The 20,620-nt window shown below is 47.1% G+C and overlaps 1 protein-coding gene across 1 annotated transcript in view; it reads right to left on the bottom strand.

Annotated features, from left to right (window-relative positions):
* Window positions 1-20,620, bottom strand: part of LOC148012182 (protein ZINC INDUCED FACILITATOR-LIKE 1-like) — a 132,011-nt gene that overhangs the window by 45,316 nt on the left and 66,075 nt on the right. The window contains exons 8-9 of the mRNA XM_087668749.1: window positions 18,417-18,466; window positions 18,152-18,227 (exon numbers count right to left, since the gene is read on the bottom strand). Of these exons, the coding sequence (XP_087524875.1) occupies window positions 18,152-18,227; window positions 18,417-18,466 (126 nt within the window). The remainder of the gene's footprint in view (window positions 1-18,151; window positions 18,228-18,416; window positions 18,467-20,620) is intronic.

Raw genomic sequence — 20,620 nt, 5'->3', positions numbered from 1 at the left:
TCGTCACAATACGCTTCACCATCAATACTCTACATTGACTGTTTGGGTCAATAATGCCAGACTATCCTTGGATCTGGGCAAAATGATAACATCCCAGGCTACCATCTCCACTCGACCAAATGAAATTCCCGATAAGTTGCTTTACCTGACCAATGCATGACCTTAATATACCCCATGGTGTAACAAAACCTGGTTTTCCACTACAACCCTCCTTGCTAGTGATAATCTCACTGTGCTCCAGTATAGCAGCTTCTGCCTTATGCTGTGTAGTAGGGGCATCAAGTGCTGCTTTGAACTTCTGCCTAAGTATATCACGGAAATGCAATGGGGGACCCAAGGAAATTCACAAACCCAAAATCCACAATTTGTGCCAATTAATAAGAGCACCTGAAGCTCTACTAAAGACCTCTCATCGCAGCTACAAAGGAGCTAAAATTCTCATAACTCCCATCCAAATAAACAAATGTGTCATCCGGAGCTCTACATTGAGCAACTCCTCCAACTTTGGGACAGGAAGTCCAAGGTAGGTGACTGTGAAATGTTTCACCCCCAAAACATTTCAGCCATGAAACCATGCTTCTCCCAGAAACGCTTCACCTTTGGGCAGGTCCCACATGAAATGCCAAGTGAAGCAGTTGAATAATACATATGACATGTTTTCTATATAAACAATCAGTTCCAACTTACATATTCATACCATGCAAATCCTTTAATGTCAACAAGTAATGTTTTCTTGGATGGTATCCTATATATAGTGTGCAAAAACAATTTTTCCCCATTTAAGAATCATGTTTCAAGCAGCCATTTCACTAATGGCCATCATCTTCATGATTCACATGTTAACTATTTTTGGCATGGTGCTAGCAAGCTGATGTGGAATGGCTTTCTCCCCTAGTGATTTGATGTTGAGATTCATAGTATCAACTCAGCCTTCCAGAGTGAGGGAAAAGTAGGACTATCTAGCCCTATACTTAACATACGCCTACCTCCACATGTAAGCACCATAAGTCTGTTAGCGATCAGAGTCCCTGGCGGCGCCACGTGGCAGTCTGGTCGGACTGACCAGTCGGCCAGCCACGTGGCAGTCCGACCTGTACAGTACCAGTCGGCTGTATTTAATGCAGCCGACCTGCCATTACTGGGCGCATTCTTTTCGGCTATTTATAGCCGACATTTTGCACAGTCTTCCACACTTCTGATTACAGATCTCAGGCTGGAGATTCGTGCAGATTACAGGCTAGAGATCGTGCAGACTGCAGCGTACTTCGAGGTGGACAGCAGGTTGCATCGTCGAGGTGGAGACACGGAGTCCCGTGCACTGCACCCATGTACATATCTGCATATCTTTGTATACAGCACACTTTATACAGCAAATCTTCATCTTCCACTGTCTCTCTCTCTCTCTTCTCTCTGCGTTCACTCTCTCTCTCAGTCTTGGTCCCACGCTTCCGCATCGCTACACTCTGACATGGTATCAGAGCAGTGAAGAAGGGCCGACTGAGTGAAGAACCTTCCTGAAGAGGAGATTCCATCGTGACACAAGGCTATGTTTCCAGCGTTCGAGGGCAAGCGGGAGGGCTGCGCATCGGAACAAGGCTGAAGCGAGCGTGGGCACGCGGGAAAGGAGTCCAATTGGTGGATTTGCTACTGTTTACTGCTGTTTGAAGAGGAGGAAGGCTGTGTTTTCAGCTTTCAAGTGCAGGTTTTACTTTTTCATCGCCTCCGGCGGGTGAACAAGGTTCGGGATGCAGAAGAAAGAGCCCTAGCAGGCTGCGTTTTCACAATCAAAGGGGGCTGCTTTTGCGTTTGTGAAGGCATTACAGGTGAAGATGTCTACAGAGATTGACTTGGAGTTCCAGACGATCATGGATCGGAAGGTGCTTGTCTTACTCTTACCGCAGATCAAAAGCTCGATGGCAACAATTACCGCATCTTGCGCGTGATGATGTTGGCCATCCTTGAGTCTTACAATTTGGCGGAGATTTTACAGGAGGAGATCGACCGGCCCTCGGTGAGAGATGAGTCCAAACTCTCTTCCGATGCTCGTGCGGAGTTGGCCAAGGCACAATCTCACTGGGACAAACTGAATGCCCGGATTCGTTCTTTTCTTTTTCTATCTTGTACTACAACTGTGATAGCCCACATCGAGCACTTGACGGTGGCTCGGGAGATATGGCTGGAGCTTGACCAAATGTATAACCGGATGACCCTTATGAAGCGGGTTTCTTTGGAGGTGCAGATGTGGACTTTGTCCGTGAACAAGTCTTCTTCGTTGTGGGAGCACATCAACAAGCTTAGACAGCTTCAGATGCAAGTTCAAAATGCGGGGAAGCCGATTTCCTCCGAAGACATGGCGATCACACTACTGTCCCAATTGCCGCCACAATTCGGTGCTTTTTACTCCACCCTTATTGCTTCGGGGCGAGAGTCTACTCTTCGGTAGGAAGAGCTGGTTCCTATGGTCTTGGACCAAGAGGAACAACTAAAGGGACAGCATGCTTCCAAATCGGAAGCTTTGACAGGTCAAGCCTCTCAGAAGAAGGGGAAGGACCAAAAGAAGAAGGAGGACAACAAGTCAAAGGAGGACAAGGACAAAGAATCAACATGCCATATTTGTGGTAAGACCGGCCATTGGAAGAAGGATTGCCCCGACAAAGACAACAAGGACACCAACAAGAAGGACTCCAAGGATTCTGGAGCGGTGGCTACACCCTCATCAGCTGCGTTTCTTCATCTAGCAGTCATTGAGGACTCTACACTAGAGGCTTCTGATGATGCGATGACAGCCCCCCAAGCTCGAGAGTGGATCGTTGAGAGTGGTGCCTCCCGGCACATGACTCCTTCATCAGTTGGTATTGCCCAGCTGCGACCTTCGCATGGGCAGATTCTCATCGGAGATAGCTCTTCGGTGTCTATTGCACGACGGGATGAGATGCAGCTTATTCCAGATGGATGTGGTAGTACTCATACCTCAGAGGTCTTGCATGTGCTAGGTTTAGGGTATCATCTACTTTCGGTTCATAAGATTTGTTCACTTCGACTTTTGGTGGAGTTTGATAGTGATTCGGTGCGAGTCCTTGATCGTGGGTCAAGGAAGGTTCTCTCATCAAGATATGAGGAGATTCGTGGGAAACAGCATAGGGATGCGATTCCCAACAAAGCTTCGTGGCGGTCTACTTCACCGATAGAGCTTGTATCTACAGATCTTTGTGGCCCTATGAGGAACAAGTCCTTGAAAGGGAGCTCGTACTTCATGTTGATCGTAGATGACTACAGCAGGATGACTTGGGCCTATTTCTTGGCATTGAAGTCAGAGGCTTTCTCCCACTTCAAGGATTGGCTTCTCTTTGAGGAGAACCAATCGGGTTGGCGATTGAAGACCTTGCGATCCGACAAGGGTGGTGAATTTGTTTCTAATGAGTCTGCTCGTTCTTGTGCAGATAAAGGCATTCACCAGGAGTTTGCTAACACCAACACTCCTCAAGAAAATGGCATTCTTGAACGGAAGAACCGAAGTGTGATCGAGATGGCGCACACCATGATGGAGCACCGACAGACATCTCAGTTTCTATGGGCCGAGGCTGTGGCTACTGCCGTCCACATCCTTAACCGATCCCCCACTTCGGCCGTTGATGGGATGACACCTTTTGAGGCTTACTTTGGGACTAAGCCCGATGTTTCTTATTTCAAGGTTTTTGGGTGTGATGCCTATGTTCACATTCCCAAGACTCATCGTGATAAATTTGAAGCGGCTTCCCGAAGACAAGTGTTTGTTGGCTACAGCTCTCAGTCCCAAGGCTATCGTTTGTATGATCCCGTCAAGCGGGATGTGTACACCAGTTGAGATGTGCGGTTCGTGGAGGTTCCGGCCATAGCAGCGGGTGAGGAGCATCCTGTTCTTGGAGATCCAGGGGAGAGTTGGGCTCCCGAGATAGTTCCTTTGGAGCCAGCGGCTTTTGATTCCGATTATGTTTCCGATACAGAGTCTACTGTACCACCAGTGGATATCCCAGAGTCTTCAGTTGATGGAGAGAGACAAGGAGACGTCCGGCCTCCTCCTTGTTGGGCCCGTGACACACTCCGAGATTCAGGGATCGAGGGGGTCCCTGAGGAGTGGGAACCGCAGGATGGTCCGTGGCGGTCACAGAGGCACCAGGCACATTCTACGGGGCTTGTTTGCTCTAACTATTGTTTGATGACCCGTGTTTTGCAGGATCGAGAGCCCACCTCCGTGAAGGAGGCTTTACAGTCAGCACCATGGAAGAAAGCTATGGAACCCGAGTTGGAGGCTATTGAGAGGAATGGCACTTGGTATCTCGTGCCTCGCCCCTCTTATAAGAAGATGATTGGCGTCAAATGGGTCTTCAAGACCAAGTACCTTAGCGATGGTTCTTTGGACAAGCACAAGGCTCGCCTTGTTGCTAAAGGTTTTGCACAGCGCCCAGGGATTGATTGTCATGATACTTTTGCCCCCACTGCTCGTATGGCGACTATTCGAGCTATTCTTGCCTTGGCTGGCCATAGGAGATGGCCTGTCTACCAGTTGGATGTGAAGTCGGCCTTCCTCAATGGTGATTTGAAGGAGGAGAACTATGTCGAGCAGCCTCCTGGCTTTGGATCTTCAAATGGGCAAGTCTACAGGTCAAAGAAGGCCTTGTATGGCCTCAAGCAGGCTCCGCGTGCATGGAACGAGAAGATTGACTCGTTCCTTCAGTCACAATTGGGATATCGGTGCTCTAGGGCTGATCCGCAGCTTTATGTACACACTTCTGAGGCTGGTTGTGTGCTTTTTGTATTGTATGTTGACGATTTGATTGTCACATGTGATCATGCACAGAAGGTCAAAGAGACGAAGGCAGCTTTACATCAGGCGTTCGAGATGACGGACTTGGGTCTACTCCACTTCTTCTTGGGCCATGAGATTTATCAGTCTCAGAGGGGGATTTTCATCTCTCAGCAGAGATATGTACAAGAGCTCTTGGTTTCTTTTGCGATGGAGGATTGTAGGACCATTTCTACTCCTATGGATCCGAACTGGAAGGCCACTTCCCATTCAACTTCTCCCTTGGCGGATGCTTCCCGCTATCGTCAGTTGATTGGATCATTGATTTGGCTCCTCAACACTCGTGTTGATCTTTGTTTTGCTGTTGGTCTCTTGGCGAGGTTCATGAGTGAACCTCAGACGGTGCATTGGCAGGCTGCCCAGAGGATACTTCGGTATTTGAGGGGGACATCTGACTTAGGGATTCATTATCCAGCAGGCACAGGTGGTTCAGATCTTGTACTTGCAAGTTGGAGCGACTCGGATTGGGCTGGCGATGTGTACCACAGGCGGTCTACTACAGGCTACTATTTTACCTTGGGTGCAGGTGTTATCTCATGGAGTAGCAAGAAGCAGCCCACGGTAGCCCTTTCGTCTATTGAGGCGGAGTATCGGGCCGCATCTTCCACCACATGTGAGGCTGTGTGGCTTCGGAGATTGTTGGAGGAACTTGGCTGCTCCCAGACTCGTCCTACTTTGCTGCAATGCGACAATGAGAATTGCATTGCCTTGGCACGGAATCCTGTTTTCCATGCCCGGACGAAGCACATAGAGATCCAGTACCACTTCATTCGAGAGAAGATTTTGGATGAGACCATCGCTGTGGAGTACTGCAAGACGGAGGACAATCTTGCAGATTTGTTTACAAAGGCGCTTCCCTAGGCTCTACTTCGGAGACGTCCCAGATCCCTCAGGCTTCTGCCCCATCCAAGCTCTGAGAGAGGGTGTTAGCGATCAGAGTCCCTGGCGGCACCACGTGGCAGTCTGGTTGGACTGACCAGTCGGCCAGCCACGTGGCAGTCCGACCTGTACAATACCAGTCGATTGCATTTAATGCAGCCGACCTGCCATTTCTAGGCACATTCTTTTCGGCTATTTATAGCCGACATTCTGCACAGTCTTCCACACTTCTGATTACAGATCTCAGGCTGGAGATTCGTGTAGATTACAAGCTAGAGATCGTGTAGACTGCAGCATACTTCGAGGTGGACAGCAGGTTGCATCGTCGAGGTGGAGACACACAGTCCCATGCACTGCGCCCATGTACATATCTGCATATCTTTGTATACAGCACACTTTATACAGCAAATCTTCATCTTCCACTGTCTCTTTCTCTCTCTCTCTTCTCTCTGCGTTCACTCTCTCTCTCAGTCTTGGTCCCACACTTCCGCATCGCTGCACTCTGACAAAGTCCACCTCATCGGCCATACTTAAATAGTAGTCAGCACTTGCAATAGCACTTCTCTACTTGCTTCTACATTGAGAAGCTCACTCTTGGACTCGTCCCTTCAAGAATCCTTTTCACAATAACAATATCGAGTATAACTCCTCTCTTTCTAGCTCTCCATTCGTAAGTTCTGTTGGGTCTTATCCATTCAGATTCTCAAGTCCTCCTAGCTGTCTCCCTCAAACTCTTTCTCTCACTGCTTGTATTCTCATGTTTTGCATTTGTCCTAATAATTGCTCTTCCACTTTTGGTGCTAGTTCAAGACCTTGTCTAGTCAAGTTAACATAATTTTGCCCATTAACTGTGAGTTCTCTAACCTCTATTATTGATCTATCCTCCTTGGGCCTTCTATAAAATCTCTATTCTTCATTTCTTTCATCTCCCCCTCCTTCTCAACGGCTATGCTTGCAGCATCCTAAAAAGTATTAGGTTCCTTAATCTCTAACTTTATCCTCTCCTTATAGCTTGTCTACAGAGTGTCTTACATTGAGCCTGGTAGGTGCTTTCTCTCTCCATTCCCCAATGAAGTATCCCATTTATTCTAAAGTCTAGCTCAACAAATTGTCCCTCTTTTCATTGACACTATTTGATATTTCTTCATAAGTCTTACAGGGTCTTGATTTATTTAAACCTATTAAGGAAAGTCTGCTTTGTTGCCTTGTATTTCATAGGAACAAAACAACTGAAACTTTAGAATTTTGCAACTTTGCAGCACAGCCAATTATACAATGTACTATACCAAGTTTCAATCTCTCCAAGACCCTTTGGGGGTCCTCATCTTTCGTTCCGTGAAATTCAAGGAATGAGTTGGCCATCCTTCAAATTTATGAATCATCAATCCTATGCACTAAAGTCACTTTCGCTGCTCCTCAATGGGAACACTAGTAGATGACATGCAAGTGGCAGGCACAACACCCAGCAACAACAACACAAAGGCTCAAGGGACCCCGGTAACACATATGGACTGAGCAAAGTTGATCCTCTTCACCTCACAAACAACGGCCCTCAGGCATAACCATTCAGTCCCAATGCCCCTAGCCCGGTGATGAAGCCTGTCTAAGAACTTCTCTTCTCTTTCACTTTAGGTTGATATGCATTTTGTTTCAAACAACGATGCCACAAAGCCTCAAACACACATTGTCAATCTCACCTCAAGCAATCAGTCACAAACCTCTCAAGTCCAGAAGTAGCAATTCTCTCTAGTGCATGGTCACAACTCGAAGCTCAATTCTTTCAACCTCAACTCTCAAAGGGTATCATTTTCTCCTCTTTAACGTTGGTTTGCATATAATAACAGCAACTACTACAAAATAAGATAGCTAACAAATTCCACTTAGAAAATTTCCATCCTTCAAGAAACTAAAGGCAAAGCATGACCCTTCAAGCAAAATCCATGGTAGATTCTACTATTTACATCAATAATATATCATAGGGTTGAAACCACTAAGGTAGAATCTAAGGTTATAGAAGGAAAATGTACTCTATGTTTTTTGAGATGACATTGAGAACCTTGACACGAGTTTCTCCTTCTAGCTAAACAACTGCTGCTGCCAAAGGTCTCTTGAAGATCTTGTCTCAGAAGTTACTGCTTGCTTGGGAAAAAACAATATGTCATGCAAGCCCTCTCCTTAAAGAAAACTCGACCATGAACACTGCCAACCTGTGTGCAAGAGCAGCCAAGCAAAACTCGACCATGCACACTGCCAACCTGCATGCAAGAGCAGCCAACCTTCTAATGGTGCCAGCTAAAATGACATGCACTCCATTCTCTCTGCTTCTGTATCTCGCCAGTGCTGTGGTGATACCACCTTCTGCCCCACACTTTGACTATCCACACTAACCCTCTAGGCACAAGTCTGCATGCCCAGCTCCTCTCTGGTTCTTTTCCAGTGCCTTTCTTTGTCAATCCGGACACTGGCCTTCTCCAGCGCTACTGCCTCACACTAAACCTATTGTTTAAAGATGCCTTACTCAAATACAAGCTAGGAATCCATCTTTGGCAATCCAGCCTCAATCTCTAGCTAGAAGCCAGTACATATGTGGACCTCGATGGATGCACGAACATTGAGGATCCCAATGTGTGAATCCCCAATATATAGTCTCACCCACAAGACTCTGCCTATAACGATGTCCTGTGGTTATGCAAATAGGATGTAGGCTCAGGCAACTTGAGGTACATACTCCACCACTCTTGCCAAGGGTGCCAACAAAGCACTCCTAGTAGGTGTAAGAGCCTACCAGACGTCCCTTCGACACGCTGCTGGTCTGGGAAGGGGGAGCGCATACTCCTATTGAAGTAGCATGTCAATACATCCAGCAAGGGCTAGTTGCAGCTCCTGCTGGACAATTAGCTTCCTAGGACATGTCCTAATGAAGTGGAGGTTGTTCACGTTCCAAGATGCAACTCATGAGGAAACACTACAGTTTTGCAAACAGGCTCCTGCTTAATGTGGTTGAAGTTGAAAAGGATGGGGAGCTCTGCAGCATGCAAGGGAGCTTGGCAACAGGGCTAGAGGGTAAACTCTAGAGTCTACCACCTCCATGGTGGTCTGAGAGCAAAGAAGGGGGCTAATTTATGCTCCCTGGGATATAGCAAGCACCTCCAAGAGTCAAGCGAGCCTCTAAGGCTTGGTAATATTGAGTAGTCTCAGCTAAAGGTCACTTGATCACATCCATCAGTAGACTCCACTGTGGTGAGGCATGGAGGATGATACAAATGTGTGGAGACTTTGCACCGAACTGCAAGTTAATATTCATCACGCATCTCGGCCATTGATCCAAAAGTAACTCCAGCCTTGACTCTTCAAGCCACTAAGAGACATGCTAAGACATCTGGACTCGTAAGCGCTTTTGCACCTAAGACTCCATCCATTCACACAATTGAGAAGTTTGCCGAAAGGAGTAGTTCCACCCATTGGGAGGGGCTAGCAGATGCACTTGCCACTCTGAGACTTCAAAGGGCTGTGGGAACTCCTCACAATTCTCATGTATGTGCAAAGGCTGCAGCAATAGAACTCCTGTGGATAGAAGAAGTGTGTGTCATGGAGAGGTTTAGCATGCTGCCAAGATAGTGGTGTTGGAAGTAGAGTGGGAAGAGCCGCTCAGCTCTACTATCAGAGGAAGGACACCGGTGTGTGGCTCATCGTTGCTTGTGGGAGGAGAGTCAGGGTGAGGTTTTTCTTTTTTGTATTTTGGGTTTTTTTTTTTTTTTGGGCCGGGGACGGGGGGGGGGGGGGGGGGGGGGGGGAGGGGGGGCCCGGGGGGGCGTTAATACATAATTTGGAATGGTACTCTATATCCAATACACATTTACTATAATAAGCTTTGCTAGAGTATCCATGGTGCATCTAAGGTAATATGGTGGTCTTTAGCTATCAACTTAGAGAGAATGTTAGTTACAGTCCACTTATGTTCCATTTACATGCATCTCAAAGTTATTTGTCAGTGATCCACTACCTGTATCTAGAGAGGTGGGAAATAAGACACATTGGTCAATACATTTACTGTTGGGTTTTACTCGCGCCTACGCTCGCAGAGGAGTGTCGATGATCTCCAATAGGACACTGGGGCACTTTTTACTCTCCGTACGAGAGGTTTTTTCCCCCAGATTTATTCCCTTTATTTTATATGCCTATGTTACACAGTTTTGGGCTTATCGTGTTTCACACACTTCGGGTGTGAACACCCTCTTACAACCCTAAGGTTTAAGGTTGTACTTTGTACTTGCACCACACACTTCAGTTAATTGCATTGCGTGTCGTGCTCTCACTCTCCACACTGTCTACTTCACTCTCAGCTGAGCTTCGATCCATTTCTGTTCTCACAGTTGGTATCAGAGCTGAGTACTACTCAGTCTGCTCTCCTTTTGCTCTGCAACCAGCAGCTCAGCAGCTTGCATTAGAGGCCACCACCTGCTCCAGGAGCTGCCCTGTACCAGCCACCTGCAGTCAGTGCTACCAAGGTCCATTCCAGCTGGAACAGCCCAGCTCCCGCCAGCCAGCAGACGCCAGCCAGCCGCCAGCCTGCGCCTGAAACAGTGCAAAGGATGCAGCCCCTGCCTGTGAGCCAGCGCCCGCAACTGAGCCCTGTGCCAGCTGCCCCGGCTCGTACTGTTGTCAGCCTGCGCCACCCTGTTGCTGCGCCCAGTCGCCTGCCTGCTCCACACCTGACTGCGCTGCCCTTGGCCGCCCCTGCACCTGGGCGCTGAAGACCTACTGCTCCCACCTGAGACGTGCCGCCTGCTGCTCCAACTCCTAGCACCCGCCAGCTCCAATCCATGTGGTCCTCTTGTCAGTCCCGCCCGAGCAGCGCCAAGACCACCAGCTGACGCCGCCCTGCTGACTCCAGCTCCATCCACTGCAACTCGTCAGCCTCCAGCTGTTGCAAGGCTTCTCCAGGACTGAATCAGCTAGCTCTTGAGGTAAAGGAGGCATTTACCAATTTTTAATTCAAACATTTGAGTTACAGCAACGGGATTTTTCCCGGAAGTGAATCTGCAGAGATTTCTTGGCAAGTGGGTCAAGAAATTTTGGGGCTTTTGGGTATTGAGCAGACATTGGTACATGTAGTACAGTTTCAGTCTGAAATAGACTGATTTTGAGCATTTTGGGGCAAGAAATTTTGGGGCTTTTGCTTCTACAGTGTTGCTGAGCATTTATTGCACCTTGGACTGCATGCATTACAGACAATTTTGACAAAGTGCTTCAATTCGCTAATTACAGCAATTGCTGTAATTTCTGGAAATTCTGAGATTTCCAGGTTGGTCCAGCTTGGGACATTGCTCTTTTTCTCTCTAATCAGCAATTTTATCATAGCAAATCAGGGAGGTGATGTATTTACTTATGTATCCAAGGAGGATTGGTTGGATGGTAACAACTATTCACTCTAGTCCTTCATGATGAAAAATGTGCTGATAGCGAAAAATCTTTGGGATTATGTCAGCGGTGAAGAAGTGAGGCCAGGAGTTGTGGCTCCAACTACACATCCTCCAGGAGGACGTGGACAACGGGCAACTCAGCCTGTTCAGCCTGCTCCAGCTCAGCCACTTCCACAAAGATCAGTACCACAAAAGGCATGGGATACACGGGATGCACGCACTTTGCCGCTGATTGCATTGGCAAAGCAACGGTCTATTATCCCTCACATTTGGTCTGCAGCTTCTTCACGAGAAGCTTGGCTGACCTTGGAGCAGATGTTTGCTGGAAAGAATGAGACCCGCATCTCTTTCTTGAAGAAAGAGCTTGAAACAATGAAGATGGATGAGGGTGTTTCTATGCACAATCACCTAAATAAAATTCAGGACTTACGTGAGCAACTTATGAATGTTGATGAGTATTACTCAAATCCACAATTGATATCTACTACCTTAAATTCATTGCCGCCCTCATACTTCGCCTTTTATACGGCCTTAAACCTCACCATGAGGATTGCCCCACAACCACTTACTTTCCTTCAATTGGTTAGTTTGTTTCTAGAGGAGGAGCAAACACGAAAGAATAGTGGTGTGGATGTTACAGCCTCTGAGCAGGCTTTTATGGCACGACACAAGGGTAAGGGCAGCCAAGCAAAGAATGCTCCGTAGAGCTCTGGGACTTCAGGCACTTCACAGGGCAATAAGAAACAAGGGGGCACGCAAACCAAAAAGGGTAAGTGTCACTATTGCAAAAAGCCAAGCCACTACATCACTGAATGTAGAAAGTGCATAGTCAAAGAGAAGAAGGAATCACAGATGTCTGTTTCTGATGCTCCTTCCACTGCTACTGAGTCAGTGTCCTTTGTTGCAAACAGGGATTATTGTTCTTATACCTATAGTTATGACTCTTCTTGGGCTAATAGAGCATTTAGCTCTACTGAGGATGCAAGCACATGGTTTTTTGACAATGGTGCATCTAGGCACATCACATCTCGTAGAGATTTGTTTGCTTCTGTTATTGCAACCCCAATTGGCAAGTCTGTACAGTATGCCAACAATGCATCATATCCTGTTAGAGGTATTGGGGAGATTGTGCTCACAGCCATTCATGACTCTATTCTCTACCTACAAGTTGCCTTGTTTATGCCAGGTATAAAGAAGAATTTGTTATCTATTTCTTCTTTGGCATGGTGTGGATTGCAAGTCACCTTTGATGACAACATATGCATGGTGAGAGATAAGGAACACATGACTTTGGTCTTGATTGGTACTCTATGTCATGGGTTATATGAGTTGGATGCTCTTTCAGTTGATCAATTGGCCTATTTAGCGTCCACTCTTACTCCTGCTATGTTACAGGCGGAGTTATGGCATGCTCGCATGGGGCATATAAACTATGGTAGCTTGATGCTTTTGCAATGTACACAAATGCTTGATGAATTACCTCTCTTGGAGACACCTCCTAAGCACTTATGCGAGGAATGACAGTTATGTGTGCTTGCCATGTTTTGAATAGATGCCCCACCAAAGCATTAAAGAATATCACGCCTTTTGAGGCTTGGAACAGCCGGAAACCTTCTGTTGGGCCCTTTCGTACTTTTGGGTGTCTAGCATATGCACACATTCCCAAGGTACTTAGAAAAAAGTTGGATAACAAGGCTATCAAATGCATTTTTTCGGGATACTACAGTGAGAGCAAAGGATATAGATTATATGATCCTATCTCTAAAAAGGTATTTGTCAGTAAGGATGTGGTTTTCGATGAAAAATCATAATTATCCCTTGCTGGTCATGCTACGAGTGATGTATTTAAAGGGCTATTGCCCATTTAATTTGGTGACACAGTCAGAGTTTCAGCAAGTGAACATAGCATTCAGCCAGTTGCTCCATTGGAGAATGCAGAAAATCAGTCCATGGCTGATATGAATATCCAGCAAGGTGCTGAATCTAAAATTCAATAAGCGATTGTACACAGTCAAGAGGCTAGCCAAATGCCTAGATGATATTTACAGACTATGAAAGATAGTCATTTGGATGCTCCCATGGCTGGTCGTACTAGAAGGCAAGCTCGTATGCATGATAGTGCACATACCGGTCGAGGGGTCAAGCCACTCCTGAGGGATCGTTGAGTCAATCTCCATTCTCCTCACCTCAGATCCTCGCCGACAACTTGATACCCACTACAACTCTGGGTCTATGATCCCTAGCCCTCCCTTGGACCGATGCAGGATGATGGTCGCCCACGCCACCTAGGCCCGAGAGTCCCTGGAACCGTCTTAGCCAGCCCAAAGAAAATTCCGCACTATAGGCGGTGAAGCTGAACCACATAAGACGAGGAGAAGCACCAACACGAGGCAATGTACCAGACCGTCGCTAGGACCTTGTTGACCACCAGGGCTTGGCCCACTAAGGAGAGGCAGATAGTACTCCAGTAGGTTAGCTTCCACCTGATAGAGTCGAGAACTAAAAGCAACAGCTGGGCAGGAGTGATGTTGAGTCCCACCTCGAACCCTAGGTAACGGACAGTCTATCCCCTGCACACCCATCTGAACCCCAAGTGGACGCCCCACTCCATGCTGGCGTCCGCGTCTGCAAGAAAACCAACCGATTTTCGCCAGTTGATTTTCGCTCCAGCTGTAGTGCAAAACACCTCCAAAGCTAGTCTCACTCTCTCCAGCATCAGCTCATCATCCTCTATATAAAGGGCACACTCATCTGCATACTCTAAATCTAGCAGCTCCATCTCCTCCCTCACCAGAAGTGGAAGGCCACATAGCCTGCTCACATGTGATCGGAGGAAATAGAACATCGCCTCTGCAAAGAGTAGGAACAGATACGGGGCAAGAGGACAGCCCTGTCGAACAGATCTCTCAAGCCGAAACTCCTCCCTTCTCCTGCCACCTATGAGAACCCCTGCAGGTGGCCGATCTGTAAAGTGCAGAAACCCCGCAAATCCATGCCTGGGAAAAACCCAACCTCACCACGGTGCCCTCTAGGAAGTCCCAATCAACCCTTTCATAGGCCTTCTCGAAGTCGAGAAGTAGTGCAGCCAACCCCTAACCATTGTCATGGGCCCACTCGGTCACCTCAAAGAAGGTGAAAACATTGTCTAGGATGCTCCTATCCTAGACAAAACTTGTCTGTGTGTCATGAATGATGTCTGAAAGCATGGGGCGGAGTCTCCTACCAATCATCTTGGCAATGCCTTATAGGCCACTGATAACAAGGTGATTGGTCTCCAGTGGAATAGCTCCAACCGGTCTCCCCCTTTGGGGAGAAGGCTGACAAGACTTGTCAATAGACTCCCAGGCATCTATCCTGATCTGAAAAACTCCTGAAAGGCCAGTAGTAGGGGGTCCTTCACCACCTCCCAATAGGTAGTGAAGAAGGCCTTCGAAAGACCATCCTTTCCCACTCATTTCTGCCCATCTTGTGCATGGAAAGCCTCCGCTAATTACTTCTCTATGAAGGGGTCTAGGAGGAAGGGACCCATCTCCTCTGTGACGAGGGACGGAATGCAGTCCCAGTCCTCTTGTCTACAATGCTCTCCCTGGCTGAGCCTGCCTCTTGCAAAAAAAGGTGTCTGTAGTAGTGAGTAGCAATCTCCATCACCTCATCTGGGCTAGAGCGAGTCCTCCCATACTAATCATGGAGGCTGCAAATTTGATCTCCTAAGGTGCAAGGCTGGTGCACCTGAAAAAACTCCCTGCACATCGTGTCCCTCTTCTGCACCCAAAAGGCTGCTGAGGTATGGAACGAAAACTCCGAGTGCCTGTCCTCAAGACCAACAAGGGCTGCCCATCCATGTGCCTCTTGCGTATGGAGAGTGGCATCCCCTTGTGCCTCCTAGAGAAGTCTCTGCGTGGCAGCTAGGTCTCGCCGGAGTGCTCTCTCCTCCTCCCAGCTCTACTACTTAGCCTGTAGGGCTGCCTCCTAGTAGATCCTGCTCGACTCGGCTAAGACCTCTACAACCTCCTCTGGGATCCAGTCCCTCCTGTCCCACTCCCTAGTTCAGAGCTGCTCAATTTGCCTCCTCGCCTCCTCCCTCCTGTAGATCGAGTTAGGGATCCGACAAGATCGCGTGTCGAGGGCTGAAGCTGGAGCATCAAGTGTAAAGAGAAGTGGGCAAACAAGGTGGTGCCAACCAACTGCCCTACCTGGCCTCCTCGAGAGCAACCCCACTCTCCCACATAAAACCGGTCTAGCCGTTCCAAAAGGGCTCCGCCTAGCCGCCTATATCCCCACCCAAGAGAAGTCCAGCGACCTCTCCTTCCTATGAAAAGCTGAGTCCCGCCAGGCATCGTGTGCTCCTACCGTGAGGAGGAAGACTTCCCATGCCTCCCGCTCCTCCCTTGCCATACCCTGGTAGTCTCTGTCTCTGCCTTGCTGGTCCTCTAGGGCTTCCAAGTTCTTGAAGTCTCCTCCAACAATCCAAGATTCCACCTCTGGAAGTGCTACTACCATCTCCATCTAGAACCTGCTACATGCCCTAACCTCTGTAGGAGCGTAGACATTGAGGACTCCAAGGCATGAGTCCCCCATGTCCAGTCTGATCCATAGGACCCCCCCTTCCACAATCGTCCCGTGGTCACACACACAAGCGGTAAGCCTCGAGCCAATAGAGGTGCATACACCTCCACTCCTGCTGTGGGCATCGATGGAGTACTCCCAATAGGTGTGTGATCTGCCCGGAAGTACCTTCCCTACCCGCTGGGCCTAGATGGAGGTGAACTTGTGCTCCTACAGAAGTAAGATGTCGATCCATCAGGCAAGGGCAGGCTGCAACTCCTGCTGAACAATCAACTTCCTGGAACCATGTGCCCCACTGTAGTGGAGGCTGTTCACATTCCAGGATGCTAGATGTAAACTCATGGGGAAACCTGTGACTGACCGCACAGGCATCTGTTCAGCATCTGTTCAGTGTGGAAGCTGCTGATGAAGAAGAAGAGCTATGGGGCATGTGAATGCACTTTGCCGGAGGCCTCGAAGGTGAACTCCATCCCCCATGGTGGCTCTCGGGCGGACCATGGGGGTAATAGATGTCCCAGGCAGTACCACCAGGGCATCTATCAGTCAGGCCGAGAGGCTTGACTCCGTACACTAGTAGAAGCAGGCAGCCTGTGAGAGGGGCCGCTCGATCACATCCATCGGTGCTCTCCACTGTGGAGGAGCTCGAAAAATAATGCTCAAATGTGGGACCTTGGGAGATGTTGTCTTCAACCTGACCCTTCACCTCCTCCTCTATCGGGGCCACTGCGGAAGAACTCTTGTGCGAGTAGCTACACCTGTTTGGGGATAGCGTGGTGGGTTCGTAAGTTTCTTTCAGGAGGGGGTAAAATAAGAAACACGATTTTTTTTATATAGGGATTTTTAATAGTTTGACTAGAGAAAAAGATTCTAAACCTCTATGGAACTCTCTCTTAAACAAAGAATGGCCAATTGAGCTTGAGTGATAATAGAGTCAATTTAGAATAATACGTTACATATCCCTGATCCATTATTGATAGAAGTAACTATCAAAGTTAGTCTTTGGACAAGCTATACTATGGTTTAGAACTCCACATTATGATTCATACATATCATACAAAGAAAATTGAAATTAAAATGTAGATAACCTATCTAATCAGTCTCTCATCCAAAATCTTGAGCCCTCACGAGTCATTACACATCATCATCATCATGTTTAACATTGCCCAATAGTTTTTGTCAAAAGAACCATGTTTTGGGTTCCAACTCGGAAAAAAAAAAAATGCCCACGTTTTTTACTCTCAGAAACATTTCGTAAGTTTCAAATTCAAAGAAAGGTGTTTCTTAGCTGCTATGTATAGATGACCCCCTTCATGGAGGCATAAGGTGAGCTATCCTCTAGCTCACGAGCCACGTCCGCAGAGGTGAATCAAACCATGAGGATCCCTTGACCCATGAGAACTGCCTCCACGATCTGCACTGTGCCAATGCGTGGCATGGAGTGAAGCCAATCCCGAAGCTAGGCCCTGGATGAGGAGTGTCCTAGGACCTGACCAAAGATTGTTGTTTCTTTCAGTTCCAACTCTTTGGCACGGATGGCTAAGAGCTGTTTCTCAGAAAGGACGATGCGCAAGGTGCTTGACTAGGGGGCACTTGAAGAATGCACCGGTGTGACCAGAGGTTTCCATTGCGCGTCCCTGCTGAGGACCTACCGATCAAGCTGCTGTGCTACCAGGGGGAGGGGAGGAGGTGGGTGGTCAAAGGGGGGCCGCTTGGAGACAAGGAGAGGTCATGTGGTAGGTGGGAGGCGAAGGTGAGGAGGGGCAGATGTGCCTGGCGGGAGGGGGAAGCGCAACGTGCCACAGGGGGTACAGTGTGGGAGAAACCGGGGGGGGGGGGGGGGGGGGGGGTTGTATGGTGGTGGGGATGATGGCGGAGCAGTAGCGTGACGGGCAGAAACCATTCCAATGTGAGTATTGTGTTTATGTTCTATAACTTCTGTTGTTTGGAATATTCTGACATACATATTGGGAAGCCTGATCTTCAGATAAGTATGAAGCACTGGAAGGACTTCAACAGAAAGCATTTTAGCTATCTGCCTGAATATTATTTACACCTTCAATTGCTACTAGGACAAGCCTAGGATTCCAAATGCACAGCATTGTCTTCTTGCCTCCCCTCTCCCTGGGGCCTTTTTTGTGAACCAATAACTTGCCGGCATTAATGCAAACAATAATAACAGAATAGACATGAACAGACGCCACAAGCATCATCATGGAAACCCAAACAGAAAACAATCAAAGACTCAAAATATTAAGCCCTGCTCGTTAGTAGAGAAGAAAATGTAAACAAGGAGAGAGTGTTGAATGACCTAAGACATTTACACCAAAGCACATGCTTTAAAAACTAGGGTGGTGTATACATGCATTTCAGAAATATTGGATGGTTTCACATCAAGTAATCATGGAACTCAAAGAAATGCTTTTGAAATGTATGTACTTACTGGAAGCCAAAAGCTTATAACAAGTCCGGCCAATGCAAAAATAGAGATGCATACACAAGGCAAGGCATAAGGGAACCTAGCCAGAGTCCAAAAGCAAAGACAGATAATTAGAATCCAATGGCATAGTCATATATATAAGCCTAATACTACAAAACTACTCTCAGTAATTTGACAATTGAACCAATGAATATTACCAAACTATGAAAGATTTAAGCTACTGGTATAAAACTACTCAGCATAAACAACAGAAACACTGAATGCTTACGTGTCAAATAATGATCCACTAGGAAAAAGTCCAGGATATTTCTCAGAAGGCTGCAGAGAGAAACATGAAAAGCAAGTTCAGCATACTTACAAAACACAAATTTCACTTATTTAATGGACGTGCATATTAGTCTGGTGGAAAACGGCCACAGAATACAGATTGGTGAAACACATGAAACAAAGGATACCCATTTTTGGTTAAACCACAGCAATTGTAGGACTTCAAATGCAATCCATAATATGCAGAAGCAGTTAACATTTGTCATCTGTTGTGAAGGGCATACATTTATGTCGAAACAATATTAATCAAAGAAAACAGTTGACCCTGGGCAGCACAATGGGTGCCTTCAATGGCACACCTCATACAGTAAGTCCATTGTTGAGAGGAGGAGATAGACCCACTTTGTGGATCATTGCTGAACTGACCATGGGGAGTTCAATGGGTGCCTTCAATGGCACATCCAATACACAGTAAGACCATTGTTCAAAGGAGGAGATAGACCCACTGCGGATCGTTGCTGAACTACAAACTAAGTCTCGTGCCACTTGTAAGGGAGGTGTCCACCACCTGCAACTAAAAGGAACTTTATACATCTCCCAAATGTTTTTTCCAACAGTCCCTCCACAAGTGCATGGCATCCAATCACATAATTGACAGCCTCTGCTAGAAAGAAAATAGTTGTGTCAAATATCTAATGACTCTTTCACTTGACCTGCTGCCAATGGTCCAATCGCTGATCATATCCTAGTTTGAAAATGTTCATCTTAAGTCGTGAAAAGAACACTTGAGAATGCCAGAAACCGAGTGAAGTGTCAAGTAAATCATGTAAAAGGGGTTCTTTCAAAACCATTTCTCCGGTCCAGATGAAAATTAAAGAGGCCTCATGATTGGTCATGCTTGCACCATCAATGGCTTGAACTCTTTGAACTACTGCTGCTTGGTGTCACTTATTTTTTGTGGTCAAAGAAGAGAAAATTCTATTAAAAAAACACCTTGGAGAAGATCTCCCTGAGGCCAAACGTACAAACAACTATGAAGAGAGTAGCCAAGTATATCACAAATGCAATCGTTGTGTGAACAACCAATCTGGTGGGCCATAATGCCAGACCATTTGATGGCCTATATGAGAAAAGGTGCCCGGGTCCTAGGTCAGCAAGGAAGCATCTACTCCTTATCCTCTCAGAGCCACCCTACATCCTCTCCCATCTTCAGGTGGAGCATGGATCATGTCCCTAGGTCCATTGTGCCTGCAAGCGCTCAGGTGCTGCCCAACAATGAAAAAAGAGTGGTCTGCTCAAGGTATGTACAATATCTAGCCTTTCCTCACTCCAATGTTTGAGAAGCTTGCAATACAAGTACAAAGGAGCAGCTAAATACATCATAAAAATGGTTGAGTAAGCAACCAATCTGGTGACTATAAAGCTAGACCAGATGTGATAGTAGGTGAAAGGTGCTAGAGTCCCATGTCCACATAAAAGCATCTCTCCTCCTCATCCACTCAAAGTCACCCTACGATCTCTCCCATCTCATGAGGAGAATATAAATAGTTTGTGTCCAGATCTAGAAAGTGTCTCTCCAATGGACATGAAGGTCAATAGCATGGCTACACCTCTCAGTTCAAATCATTCAAGCAATGATGCTAGCAATCAGCTCCATATTAAAGGGGAATTAGCCCCAAAATCAGGTAGGTGTCAAAATGTATACCCATGCCAAAGTTTCTAAAGTGCCCTTTGAGCTACGTCAAATAGTCATCAGTTATTGCATAGCTCTCACACCCTATTGTGTGACAATGCCTTCAGTGTATTGCGTCCAAGAGTAGTCTAGAGTGGCACTCTTGCTCAAGTGTTAGCCAACAATGAGAAATGAGTGGCTTCCTTGAAAATCATAATATCCAAATGTTGGGTCTCTATCTGTCATCCAAGCTACTACCCCCCAAGTTACAACCATAGTCTATGTGGTGTCATGCATCTCTTCCACATTTGCTTTGGGACTCTATGAATGTGGACTCTATTCCACATCATTTGTATCCTCCTCCCCTCCCCAACCTACCTGTGTAACCAACCACATTGTCTATAAGGGAATGAGTCTCTCCGAACCACTCTCCTAGGTCTCATTGTAATCACTAAAGGGACCTCGTTAAATAGGAAGCCCATCCTCTCCAACCATCCAAACAAGTATCTTGGTCTATGTCAATGTACTTTCTC

Source organism: Lygodium microphyllum, chromosome 27 (genome assembly GCF_053477565.2).
Source record: "Lygodium microphyllum isolate KBCC chromosome 27, Lygodium_microphyllum_v1.1.10, whole genome shotgun sequence".
NCBI lineage: Eukaryota > Viridiplantae > Streptophyta > Polypodiopsida > Schizaeales > Lygodiaceae > Lygodium > Lygodium microphyllum.
The sequence above is the reverse complement of the archived record's forward strand: the minus strand, read 5'-3'. Positions and strand labels throughout refer to the sequence as shown.